This window comes from Rana temporaria, chromosome 5, assembly GCF_905171775.1.
Source record: "Rana temporaria chromosome 5, aRanTem1.1, whole genome shotgun sequence".
Taxonomy (NCBI): domain Eukaryota; kingdom Metazoa; phylum Chordata; class Amphibia; order Anura; family Ranidae; genus Rana; species Rana temporaria.
In genome coordinates, this window is record NC_053493.1 from 297,931,447 (window position 1) to 297,944,146 (window position 12,700).

A 12,700-nucleotide genomic window follows, 5' to 3' on the forward strand; every position below is an offset into this window, starting at 1 on the left:
CGACTTGGCGGTTTATCTCCTGCTGGGCAGCCTGTTGTGCTGCAGCGGCCTCTCGTTGTGCTGCAGCGGCCTCTGCGACTTGGCGGTTGGTTTCCCGCTGGGCTGCATTGGCCTGTAGCAGGGCCTTTAACATTTCTTCCATTTTCAGAAAAGTGCCCGCTGAATCCACCACGTGTGAGGGATTAGCTCGTGGGGATCACCTTTTCTGAAATCACAGTCTGTAAGCAGGCACTTTCTTTTAAGTCTGGCGGATGCCAGATTTTATTTATAAACGGTTTGCAGATTAAAATAAACAAAACAATAAATTAAATCCTTGCCGTCCGGCGCTAAACGAAACAAACAGGATCTCCTCTCTATACAGTGTGGGGCTAGTCCCTGACACCCACAAAACATGTAGTAAAGCAAACCTTTTTAGTCCAGCACTCAGCGCTCCCCTCACTCAGGTCCCTTCCTGAGTTTTAAGCCAGAGCCCTGTTGTGCTCTCTTCCTGAACATTTAAAGTCCAGCTGATTGTGGTCTCCAGTGGACCCAAACATCCGGACCGGAACCCTAGCCAGGCCCAGAGGCTGTAAAACCCGGAATGGATTCCGGTTCAGTCTCTCATGATAGAACGTATGCGAGGTGAAATGTACCTATGATCATGTATCGCACCTCGCATAGCGTCACAATATATATATATATATATATATATATATATATATATATATATATATATATATATATATATACACATACACAGGCATACCCCACTTTTAAGTACACAATAGGGTTTATTTACTAAAGCTAGAAAGCACAAAATTAGGCTCACTTATGCATACAAAACAATGAGCTTCTAGGTTTTATTACCAGGCTTAATTGAACAAGCTGGGGTTAGAAGCTCGTTGGTTTATATGCAGAAGTGAGCCTGATTTTGCGCTTTCCAGCTTTAGTAAATAAACCCCATTGTGTACTTAAAATTGGGGTATGCCTGTATATAATGTGTGGGGGTTCTAAATAGAGGGAAGAAGATGGCAGTGAAAATAGTGAAAAATTACATTAGAATTGCTGTTTAACTTGTAATGCTTAACTTGTAATACCAACGGCCACCACCAGATGGCGCCAGCTCACATCTGGTGGTAATAACGTGTAATACCAACGGCTCACCACCAGATGGCGCCAGCTCACATAAAAAAAAAAAAAACTGGATTTGTCGAGCCCTGCAATAAATGCTCCAGGAACAAATCTCTTAAAACAAGTCCATACCACAAAAATAAATTAAATCTGTATTAGCAGTACAGCACTAAATCAAAGTGCCCATACACAGAAACACACATATACATATATATATATATATATATATATATATATATATATATATATATATATATATATATATATATAATATCCAAAAGTATTGGCACGCCTGCCTTTAACCACACATTAACCTTAATGGTATCCCAGTCTTAGTCCGTAGGGTTCAATATTGAGTTGGCCCCTCCCTTTGCAGCTATAACATCTTCAACTCTTCTGGAAAGGCTGTCCACAAGGTTTAGGAGTGTGTCTGACTTTGGGAATGTTGGACCATTCTTCCAGAAGCACGTTTGTGAGGTCAGGCACTGATGGTGGATGGGAAGGCCTGGCTCGCAGTCTCTGCTCTAATTCATCCAAAATGTGTTCTATCAGGTTGAAGTCTGTTCTATCAGGTTGAAGAGTTTGTGCAGGCCAGTCAAGTTCCTCCACCCCAAACCCACTCATCCATGTCTTGTTGGAACAGGAAGGGGCCAATCCCAAACTACTCCCACAAAGTTGGGAAGCATGAAATTGTCCAAAATGTCTTGGTATGCTGACATTTTAAGAGTTGTCTTCACTGGAACTACTGTAAGGGGCCAAGCCCAACCTCTGAAAAATGAACCCACACCATAGTTCCCCCTCCTCCACCAAATGATTTGGACCAGTGCACATAGCAAGATCCATAAAGACCTGGATGAGCGAGTTTGGGGTGGAGGAACTTGACTGGCCTGCACAGAGTTCCGATCTCAACCCGATAGAACACCTTTGGGATAAATTCGAGTGGAGACTGTGAGCCAGGCCTTCTCATCCACATCGTCCAATCTCAGCCTGGGCTCCAGTTGGATGTGCGGCAACAGGGATCCTTCCTCTCTTCATTCTCATCCACATCAGTGCCTGACCTCACAAATGCGCTTCTGGAAGAATGGTCAAACATTCCCATAGACACACTCCTAAACCTTGTGGACAGCCTTCCCAGAAGAGTTGAAGCTGTTATAGATGCAAGGGTGGACCAACTCACTACGGACTAAGACTGGGATGCCATTAACTTTCATGTGCATGTAAAAGTAGCTGTCCCAATACTTTTGGTAATATAGTGTATATGCACAAGTATCAAACACTGCACATATTGTATAAAAAGTGGATAAAGTCTAATGATGGATAATCAGAAAATTTCAATCGCCACGTAAAACTTTAAAATATCAAACAATTTTCAAAACGTGCCTCTCCCCGTCCTCCGTAAAACATACTTGCTCAAAGTGAATGCCTATCTTTTAGTTCAATCTCAATTGAACTGTATTATGAAAAATATGATCACAAAATATAAATCAATACAAAGATGTTTATACCATGGGGTGATATCTATTACAGAGAGAATCTACAATTATACAAGGTGGAATACAATATTCATCAGTGAACATATATTGTGGTATACTGCTGCAGCCGCCAGTTCTCGACTTAACGTTAAGGCCCCTTTCACACTGGGGTGGGAGGTGTAGTGGCGGTAAAGCTCTGCAATTTTTAGCGGTGCTTTACCGCAAATTTTGCCGCGCTATTTGGCTGCTAGCGGGGCGGTTTTACCCCCGCTAGCGCCTGAGAGAGGGTTAAAACCACCCAAAATGCTCCAAAGATGCGGCTAGCAGGACTTTTTTTTCCCGTCCTGGTAGTGCACCGCTCCAGTGTGAAAGCCCGAGGGCTTTCACACTGGGGAAACAGCAGCAGCTGTTTAGGGCAGGTTTGCAGTCGCTATTTTTAGCACAATAGTACCTGCAAAAACTGCTCCAGTGTGAAAGGGGTCTTGGGGTGATATCCATTATCCAGTAAACATAAATAACGAATAATCTGCAGGAGTCACTTTAACATTTAGGCCTCATGCACACTGGACGTTAAAATAACATTGTAAAAACGGCAGTAGCTTTTTAGCGTTTATTAGCAGGTTTTTGCGTTTTTCCACGTTATTGTTTTTTAGCTTTTTTTTTTTTTTCTTTAAGCGCAGCTCTACAGATGCCTCATCACTTTTACAAGCCTGGGGTGGGGCCAGTTGCAGACAGAGGACAGGGAGGAACATCTACCCCCCCCCCATCTCTGATCCTTAGACCCTATTCACACTGGAGGTGTTTTTTCAGGCGCTCTAGTGCTAAAAATAGCGCCTGTAAAACGTCAGAAAAATGCCTCATTTGCAGCCCCAGTGTGAAAGCCTGAGTGCTCTCAAACTGGGGCGCTGTGCTGGCAGGACGTAGGAAGAAAAATGTCCTGCAAGCAATATCTTAATATACACCGCTTCTAAAGCACCCCTGCCCATTGAAATCAATGGGCAGCGCCACTGAACCACCTGCAAAGTGCCGTGGTAGCTTTTAACTCTTTATTTAGCCGCTAAAGGGGGTTAAAAGTGCCTCGCTAGCACCCGAAAAGCACCTCTAAAATGATGGTGAAGCGCCGCTAAAACTAGCGGCGCTTTAAAAGCAATGATGATTTCATCACTTCTGGTTTTGGTTTGTTTACTGGCTGTTGCTGTCCAGGCAAGCATCTGATCGAACCAATGCTTTGCGGGCACTTTTAACCCTTTATTGGGCCACTAACGGGTTAAAAGCACCTCGCTAGCGGCCGAAAAGCACCTATAAAACGACGGTAAAGTGCCGCTAAAACTAGCAGCACTTTTAAAGCGATGAGGATTTCATCACTTCTGGTTTTGGTTTGTTTACTGGCTGTTACTGTCCAGACAAGCATCTGATCAAACTGATCTTAGTTTGATCAGATGCTTTGGAGGGCAGAGAAGGAATCAGGAGTTTTATACATGCCTGATCCTTTAATAAAGAGTACCTGTCACTGCCCCAGCTATCTCAAGGGATGTTGTTCATCCCTTGTGATAGCAATTAAATAAAAAAACAAAATGAAAGAAACCATGTAGAATAATAAATAATTTTAAATAAAATCTGCAATAAAAAAAAAAAATGTAAAGCTCCACCATTCCCCCCATTTTCACATGTAAATGTGAATGCACACATAGATCTCACATGCATATGTAAATGGTGATTGTTCCACACATGTGTGGTATCGCTGCAAAAATGCATCCGGTAGTGATCACTGCAGGCACTCGCTGGCTAGACAGACAACTACGGATAGCTGCCATATTTATTGAAATGTACTGGGTTTTCTGGCCGCAGCTAACCGCTCACAGGTATCTGAAACGGCGGCAGGGATCAGCAGATTCCTGCCTCTGTCATTCATACCAGTTAAAAATATTTTTTTAGTGTTTTCTTTCTCCTGTGTTTCTATATTTATTTTCTTGTGTATTTATTGTCTTGCAGATAAGTGACCTTATTTTGAAAGGATCACAAGTATTAATTCAAGAGGGATTAAAGAATGGGCTACTCCGTGCCTACACTCAGAATGAAGAGGAAAATTGTAAAGTGATTTCAGAGGTTTGTGTAAGAAGCAGTAACCTGGCGGAACTCTGCAATATGACCAAGGAGCTGTCTACTTTGGGTGTCTACGAACACACTGTGAACATCATTGGTAGTGACCAGCAATCGCTTGAAAGCATGGACTGGCTATCACACATTACAGAGAACAGGTCAGAGTGGCCACAAGTCATTCAACTAATGGGAGAGAAATATCTCATACCACCCAAAACTAGCTTCCTTTTATCAGATGTTTCCTGCATGGAACCCCTTCTAAATTGTAAGTACTTCTGATGCTTCTGTTAATGTCTCTTCTCATTTGAATTATTTCACCTTACTGGTGTGTTCATACATGTGGCAGGCCTTAGGTCACTGAAGCTTTTTGGAGGAAGGTATAGAAACAATATTGCTGCCTCCTTTTAATGCTTTTTTTTGGCAGCCGAACAAGGATTTTCTATGTGAATACCCTGCAGCAACTGCGAGCCGAGTGTTTGGCTTGAGGTCGCTGTGTGGCCCCATTTACTTAAATGGGCTACGTTGGGCAGTGGTGCCCACCCAACATGACATGGAGTATAATATGTGTTGTAGCATGTGTTACCCCAAGCAGCTACATATTATTTTTTAGTTGGGTGGTAAAACCACTGCTCAGCGCTGTTTTGGACGACCAGGTTAATGAGGCCTGTAGCTGTGGATAGATTTCGGATTGTGCTGCCTGATAAATGCATGAAAATTGATTACATGGCTAAATGATGATGGTGGTCATCTGACCTAGGCAGTGAGGGGAGAGGAAGCACAGCTCCCTGGTTACTGCCTTTGTGCTACCAAGAATTCCTCATCCTCGCAGCCCAACAGTGGTGTGCCAAACCAAGTCTGGTCAGAAGTGGTAGTACCTAGAATTATAAGTAATTAAAAAAAATGTTCCAAGCCACTCACTGACAGCATGTTCAGCATTATAGCTACTGTTCTGAGCAGCTGTAATTATTTGCACTATTCAGCAGCTGTGTGTGGATGCATACTAAACCTGAAAGAAGTGAAAAACATGCTTTTAAAAAGGCTAAATTAATTCCTTCAGATTCTCATCTTGCTTGCATTGTTCTAGCTGAATGTTTTGGTGATTATAAACACTGACAATACATCCCCTTAAATTTAAATTAATGTGTATAAATCGTTTTTGTTTCAGTCAATAGAAAGGCATCTGTAATGCTTTTTGTCAGTTGTGACAACAGATGACTAAAGAACATTGAACTCTTTTATTAATCTCTACAAATTATGATTCTTGCATTCTCTGTCAATCTTTAATAATATACTGTAAAACAAAATTGAATTTTTTTTTTAGAACAAAATGTTCTGCAGAATTTGTGTAGTTTCTTATTCTATATTTGTGTCACGATTTGTGTAAACATACGAATACGTAAAGCACTGTTAAACCATTCTAAAACATATTTTAGTGTAGTTGCACTATGCCTTTATTTTTCAGAGAAATAATTTCTAAAGTTCTTTCCTGCTTGTCTCAGATTTAACTGCCCCTGTCTCTCTACTGCAGCGTTTTCCCGAACGTCTGGACAGGGAGCATGCAGAAGGGACACCTGACCCTGGGACTATATGTCCCATGATCCTGTGCACACCCATGGTACTGTTCAGTGAGGAGAATGCAGGAGTCAAGAACAGTTGTCAATTTACAGATGGTGGGTGGAAAAGCGTTTGTTTTTGAGCAGCCTATGTGTGCTGCCTGTATGCATCTCTGGCAGGCTCGGTTGGGAGCGTGCACATCAGGGTGATTCCAGGGACACTCCAATGGGCAGCAGAGCCACACCCAAAGAAAGGATTGAAGTGTACAATTCATTCTAATTAATCTTCAGCAAAAAAAAAAAAAAAAGATAGCCAAGAGAAGGAAAAAATTGATCGTATATAAAATTACTTTTTTCTAAATCTTCAAGAAGAATTAAAGGCAGGTTATGAGCCACAAGCAAAGAGACATAATGTCAAGTTATAGGGGTATTTTTGTTATATAGCGCTGTTGGCTGCACACCAATGTTTCAAATTTTCAAATCGTTCCCAGCAGCTATAGTTCACTGACTTTTCTGTACTACAAATCTAACAATTAAAAGTAAAGGCAGGAAAAAACATGCACAGTACTTTATAAGCCATACCCTCTGGAGTAAATATATGATGAAGATCTGTAGCAATTTATTGCAGGGTGGGAAGTGTTTTTATAAGCTGAAAGATTATTATGTACTTGATCCTGCAGCCTCCGCACAAATGGAGGGCATTCACGAACTAGAAAAGTGACAATGAAAAAATTTGTGTTACATTCATTAAGTAAAAACAAATTGGCAACTCACAAGTTTCCCACTTGGGACAAGTACCACCTCAGGCAGGGGCAGATCCAAGGGGGTGGCAACGGTTTGCAAGCGGTTGACACGGTTTAAGGGTGGGCTGGTTTGCCGGGTGGCTCAGTGTGTGTGTGTGTGTGTGGGGGCGGCCGCGGATGAGAGTGAGAAAGCAGGCTCCGTGTGTACAGCTGGCCAAACAGCTAGCCGCGGTCGGGGGAGCAGAGAGATGACATCATCTCTTACTGCCCTGCATTCCTGCAGGAACTTCCATCCCCTTACTGTGCAGGCAGCGTGGGCAGCAGAGAGATTACATTATCTCTCTGCTGCCTGACTCTGGGACAGCAAGAGACAAGAAAAACACCACTTTTGCAGACAAGTGACAATCCGCAACGTGCGGCAGGTGACGTGGCAAGTGACAATCCGCAACGTGCGGCAGGTGACGTGGCAAGTGACAATCCGCAACGTGCAGCAGGTGACGTGGCAAGTGACAATCCGCAACGTGCAGCAGGTGACGTGGCAAGTGACAATCCGCAACGTGTGGCAGGTGTCATGGCAAGTGACAATTCGCAATGTGCGGCAGGTCATGTGGCAAGTGACAATTTGCAACTGGTGGCAGGCAAGTGACAATACACAAGGTGTGGCAGGTGACTTGGCAAGTGACAATTTGCAAGGTGTGGCAAGTGTCAATCCGCAACATATGGCAGGTGACGTGGCAAGTGACAATTCGCAATGTGTGGCAAGTGACAATCTGCAACATATGGCAGGTGACGTGGCAAGTGACAATCTGCATCTGGTGGCAAGTGACACGCTCAGGGCTTCCACTGATTCTGCATTATGGTAAGTTGAACCATTTCAGTTTATATTACTATGTAATAATAGAAATAATGCACTTCAATCATCCTGACACCATAACAAACCATGGTGCCGTGATGATTGAAGCGCCAACACCAGCCTTGCCTCAAGAAATTGCCCACAAAAATACATATTTTCTGGCAGTGCCCCTCCCGAGACTAAACTCTGAATCTGCCCCTGACCTCAGGCCAGAGGTAGCCCACATACCATAGCCAGTGGCAGCGCTAATGCCCTGTACACACAAGCGGAATTTCCATCGGAAAAAAGTTGGATGTTTTTTCCAACGGAATTCCGCTCAAGCTTGGCTTGCATACACACGGTCATATAAAAGTTCTCTGAACTTTCGAGCGTTAAGAACGTGCTGACATACAACACTACGACAAGGTTCCTTCATTATGACTATGATTGCAAGTCTACAAGCTCCCAGTTTTGAGTTTCTTGTTTTGGACACAACCTCAGGAAGTCCACTGCAGCTTCCACTACATTGTTAATTTTCTGTTGATTATTAGTGTTCCTGGATTTTATGGTAATTACTGAAAATAATTTTGTTATAGTGTGTGTCTGCGGGGAGGAGGGGTGGGTGTTGTATTAAAAAATCTTTAGACACACTCTGAAAGTCAAACACACTATTTACACCACATTGCGAGTTGGGGATAAATACGTTTTGAGATGTTTTTATGGCTTTTTACACACTGATCACCAAGCTAGTGTCCCCAAACAGTGCCCTGTCACAGTGCCCTGTCAGTGTCCCCAACACAGTGAAAACATCGGTCCCAGTAAACCTCTATCCCAGTGAAAATCTGCCCACTTTTGATCCTCTGCCACATCTTTCCGTGATCATCTGGTGCACATCTTTCCGTGATCAATCAGTTTGTGATCATTTGCCATGTCTGTGATCATCTGTATGTGCTCATCTGCCACATCTGGCGCACATCTGTCCGTGATCATCTGCCATGTTTGTCCATGATCATCTGCCACACAGTGATTAACATCTGTCACATCTGTCCCAGTAATCTGTCAACATGGCTAAAAAAAATTATTCAGCAGCGAGGAGGTTTTCCACATACTCCAGAGTATGTCAGATCAGAGTAGCAGGGAACTCTCTCCCTCAGACTCGGATAGCAAGTATGAGCCAGTAGAAAGCAACGACTCAGAAATGGAAACTGAGGAAGACGGAATCCTAACAAAGAGGCTAATGAGATTTGAGCAGGCATCCACCAGCAGCGCAATAAATCCTGAGGCATCCACCAACAGTGCAGCACTCCAAGATAATAGGCAGGCATCCACCAGCAATTCTGCAAGTCTTTGTGCAGTGGCAAGCACAGGCATTCCTAGATGATAGGTCAGATGCTAGTAATGGGGCATTCCATCCACAATGAGGCAGGACCCATACTAGCCTCCCAGATGTTCTATTGTATCCAACATAGCTGCCCGATACTTTGTCAGAACCTGCAAGTCCCTCTTTTACAGTGCAGCCAGGCCCTCAGATACAGTCAGAAACAGTAACCCCCAATTTATTATTTCCATTTATTTTTCACTGGCGATCTGCTGAATTACATTGTGGAGCAGTGTAATCGCCAGCCAACATATTGCCACCAATCCCGATTCTTCCTATGCCCGTCCTTTTGTTTGGAAACCCCTCACCATGGAAGAATTCAAAATTTTCCTTGGACTAACCCTCAACATTGGGCTGACAAAAAGAACAAATAACTCTTCTTTTTTACATTTCGACAACAATGCCCAGTGCCTCCCTCAAAATCATCCCAAATATGGTAAATGATTAAAAATTTGGCCTATAATCAATTTTTTTTTGCTGCAGCTTCAAGCAAATACCTCCCCAGTAAATGAACCAGATATGGGGTAAAATGTTACAAGGCTTGTGACAGGGCCACAGGTTACACTTATGATTTAAAAATGTATGAGGGAAAGAATAGCCAGCTAAACCTCCCTGGATGCCCTACCTATATGGGGACAAGTGGCAAAATTGTCTGGCAACTGATGAAAACTACTGTTTGGGAAGGGTTACCACCTATATGTAGACAATTTCTACATGAGTCTACCACTTTTCTGCCATCTCTGCCTAAAGATGACTGTGGCCTGTGGGACAGTACATAACAACCGCAAGGGATCCCACTGAGATTGGTCATCAAGTAATTGAAACTGGGGGAAAAAGCGAGTATGCGGAATGAAGAGGTGCTAGCCCTGACATGTCTACATCCTTTTTACAATACATGATGACACCCCTTTTGTGGGACTGCAGACAAGACAAGGTCCATTCCAGAAGCCAAAATGTGTACATGAATAACTATTTCTGTATATGACCTGGACTGTTTATCGACTATGCCTCTGCCAACCACGTTTCTGCCTTCCACATGAATTGATCTTGGCCTGTTAAATGACCATGCTTTTTGCCTGCCTCCTGAACTGATCTTTTGCCCTGCCACTGTATTTGTGGGATTCAAGACAGCACAGGGGTCTCAAATATTACCTGGCTGAGGCGCTAAGCCTTATAGTGCTGCCTGCTGCCACCTGAACTGGCTATGCCTCTGCCTGAGCTGCCTGTTAATGGACCATGTTCTTGCCTACAGCCAGGATCAATGCTTTGGCATATCTCTGCCTTCTGCCTGGGCAATTCCTTTGGCTCTCTGAACCAATGCTTTGTCTGTGCTGGGACAGTATTCCTGCCTGCTAAAACCACAGGTAATCCTTCTTTTTATTTTTTTTACCCTTTGCTCAGCAGAATGTATGTTGGGGTGTAACAAGGTGCTACTTGCATGTTGGTTATTATACATATTTTAACATCAGTTAAAGATATAAATATCAATGATCCATTGTGAAATGCTTTGTATGTGTTTAGAGTGGAAGTGAAGGCAAATTTTCTTTTTCTCAGTTAGCTATTCATATTTCTAATTTGTGTGCCTCACTTTTTACATTTTTATATTCCAGAAACATTGTTAATATAATAGGCAGTAAAACTCGATCTGGATAGGGGTTCCAAAATATGGTGGTTGTACCAGAATACATGTCTGTGCCTCGGACACTGCCACTGCCGCAACAGTTTAATGTAGTCACTGGAGCTAAAAATGTTATATCAATATCATTGCAAGGTTTATCAGCATGACCAGGGCTTTTTTTCAGGGGGAACTTGGTGGAACCCAATTTCACCACATCTGGCTCAGACCCTTGAGGGGGGGGGGGGAAGGCTGCTCACCACAATCACTTGTAAATACAGAAGTCTGGTTTTTGTGTTTACAAGTGACAGCTCTGCACTTTGTGTGTAACCCCCCTGAACTCTGCACTCTGTATGTAATGCAATCCTGGTATTTAATGCCCCTTTAAAACCCCACTACTGTTTGTGAAATTTGACTGACCACACCCACTGTTTGATGTTATTTGGAGGGTGTGTATGGGTGGAGAGGTTTTGGGGGGTTGTGGTTGAGTTCCAGCACCTATTGTTTGAGAAAAAAAAGCCCTGAGCATGACCATATAGGTTTTAATACAAGGAATATGTAGGTGGCCAGGCTGTGCAAAAATTTCTCACATGTGGTATCGTCATACTCAGGAGGAGTAGCAGAATATATTTTAGGGTGTCATTCTTGTTATTCACATGCTATGTGTTAGAAATATTTAAAAAATTTACAAATTTGTGTTAAAAAAATAAATTCTACATATTCCAAAAACTTGTGGAAGAAAATTACATGTTCAAAAGGCTTATGCCTTATAGAATATATGGTGGGGTGTTTGCTTTCCAAAAATTGGGTTGTTTTGCTGGTGCCGTGGCTCTAGCCCAGCACACTCTGAGCCATGGAGAAATCCAATAAGTCCCTGAAACGTCAAAGTAAGGAGCAGCCACGGGACATCCTCTACTATGCTCAAAAGCTGTTGGGAGCTGTAGAGGCTCATCAGAAGGAAGCTGCAGGGCCAGCCCCCTTGCTTGTACAATAGGAACAGGAGAAGCCTGAGGGAGACACGTTATGCAGCAATAATAGTGATCATGCTGCAGACCTCTATGCTCTCTGACTCTGCATTGTAGTTACATAAACAACCCACTTTTAGCTGATATATCGCGGCAGTTAATGTGTGCACAGCATTTGTCAACACACTTAAGGACCAATTTGGGTGCCTAAGAGAGGAGGTTTCATTGCTATGACAAGACCTCAATATCCAGGAGCAGCCAACTGCCGTGGAGAGTAGAGTGAGAGACATAAAAGACAAACTACCCCCAATGGCTCAGGAGGCCCACTCTGCAAACCAGCTGGCAAAATAAACGAATAGGGTGGAAGACATGGAGAATTGTCTACGCTGAAACATCTGCCAGAGAAAGAGAAAGATAGTGATCCAACTACCTTTGTAGAGAGCTGGCTTGTGTTTTTTTTTTTTTGGCAAGGATGCTTTTCCTGCCCCCTGGAGCCCGATATTGGCCCATCTTCTGCACTACAGAGACAGGGAGACTGTATTGCGCTGGAACGTGCTACCATCCAAGATAATGGTGTCTCCTTTTACCCTGACTTCTCTGCAAAGATGTCGGGCTAAATTTGCTCATGTGAAAAGTCGCCTGAGGAATTTGCAACTAACATACGTAATGCTGTACCCTGCAAATCTACATGTTGCTGCCGAAGGGCAGGCCCATTTCTTTGAATCTGCTAAAGAAGCTTCTGTATGGCTCGATCGTTATGGGCAAGCCCTATGACGTCAACGGGAAAATGATGAGGGGGATGGATACTTATCGTATTTTTTACAGTCTAGATAACCAGTCCTGGCTTGCTTGGGACTCTGCTTGGCTCATTTTCTCTGTTATATCAACAAGTGCCTGTTATGCTGGCGGACATAATACAGCTAATTGGTCTG

At 43.2% G+C, this 12,700-nt stretch overlaps 1 protein-coding gene across 2 annotated transcripts in view; it reads left to right on the top strand.

The window, feature by feature from the left end:
- Window positions 1-12,700, top strand: part of METTL4 (methyltransferase like 4) — a 276,841-nt gene that overhangs the window by 53,500 nt on the left and 210,641 nt on the right. For both annotated transcript variants that reach the window (XM_040354033.1, XM_040354032.1), the window contains exon 3: window positions 4,575-4,947. In XM_040354033.1, the coding sequence (XP_040209967.1) occupies window positions 4,575-4,947 (373 nt within the window). The remainder of the gene's footprint in view (window positions 1-4,574; window positions 4,948-12,700) is intronic.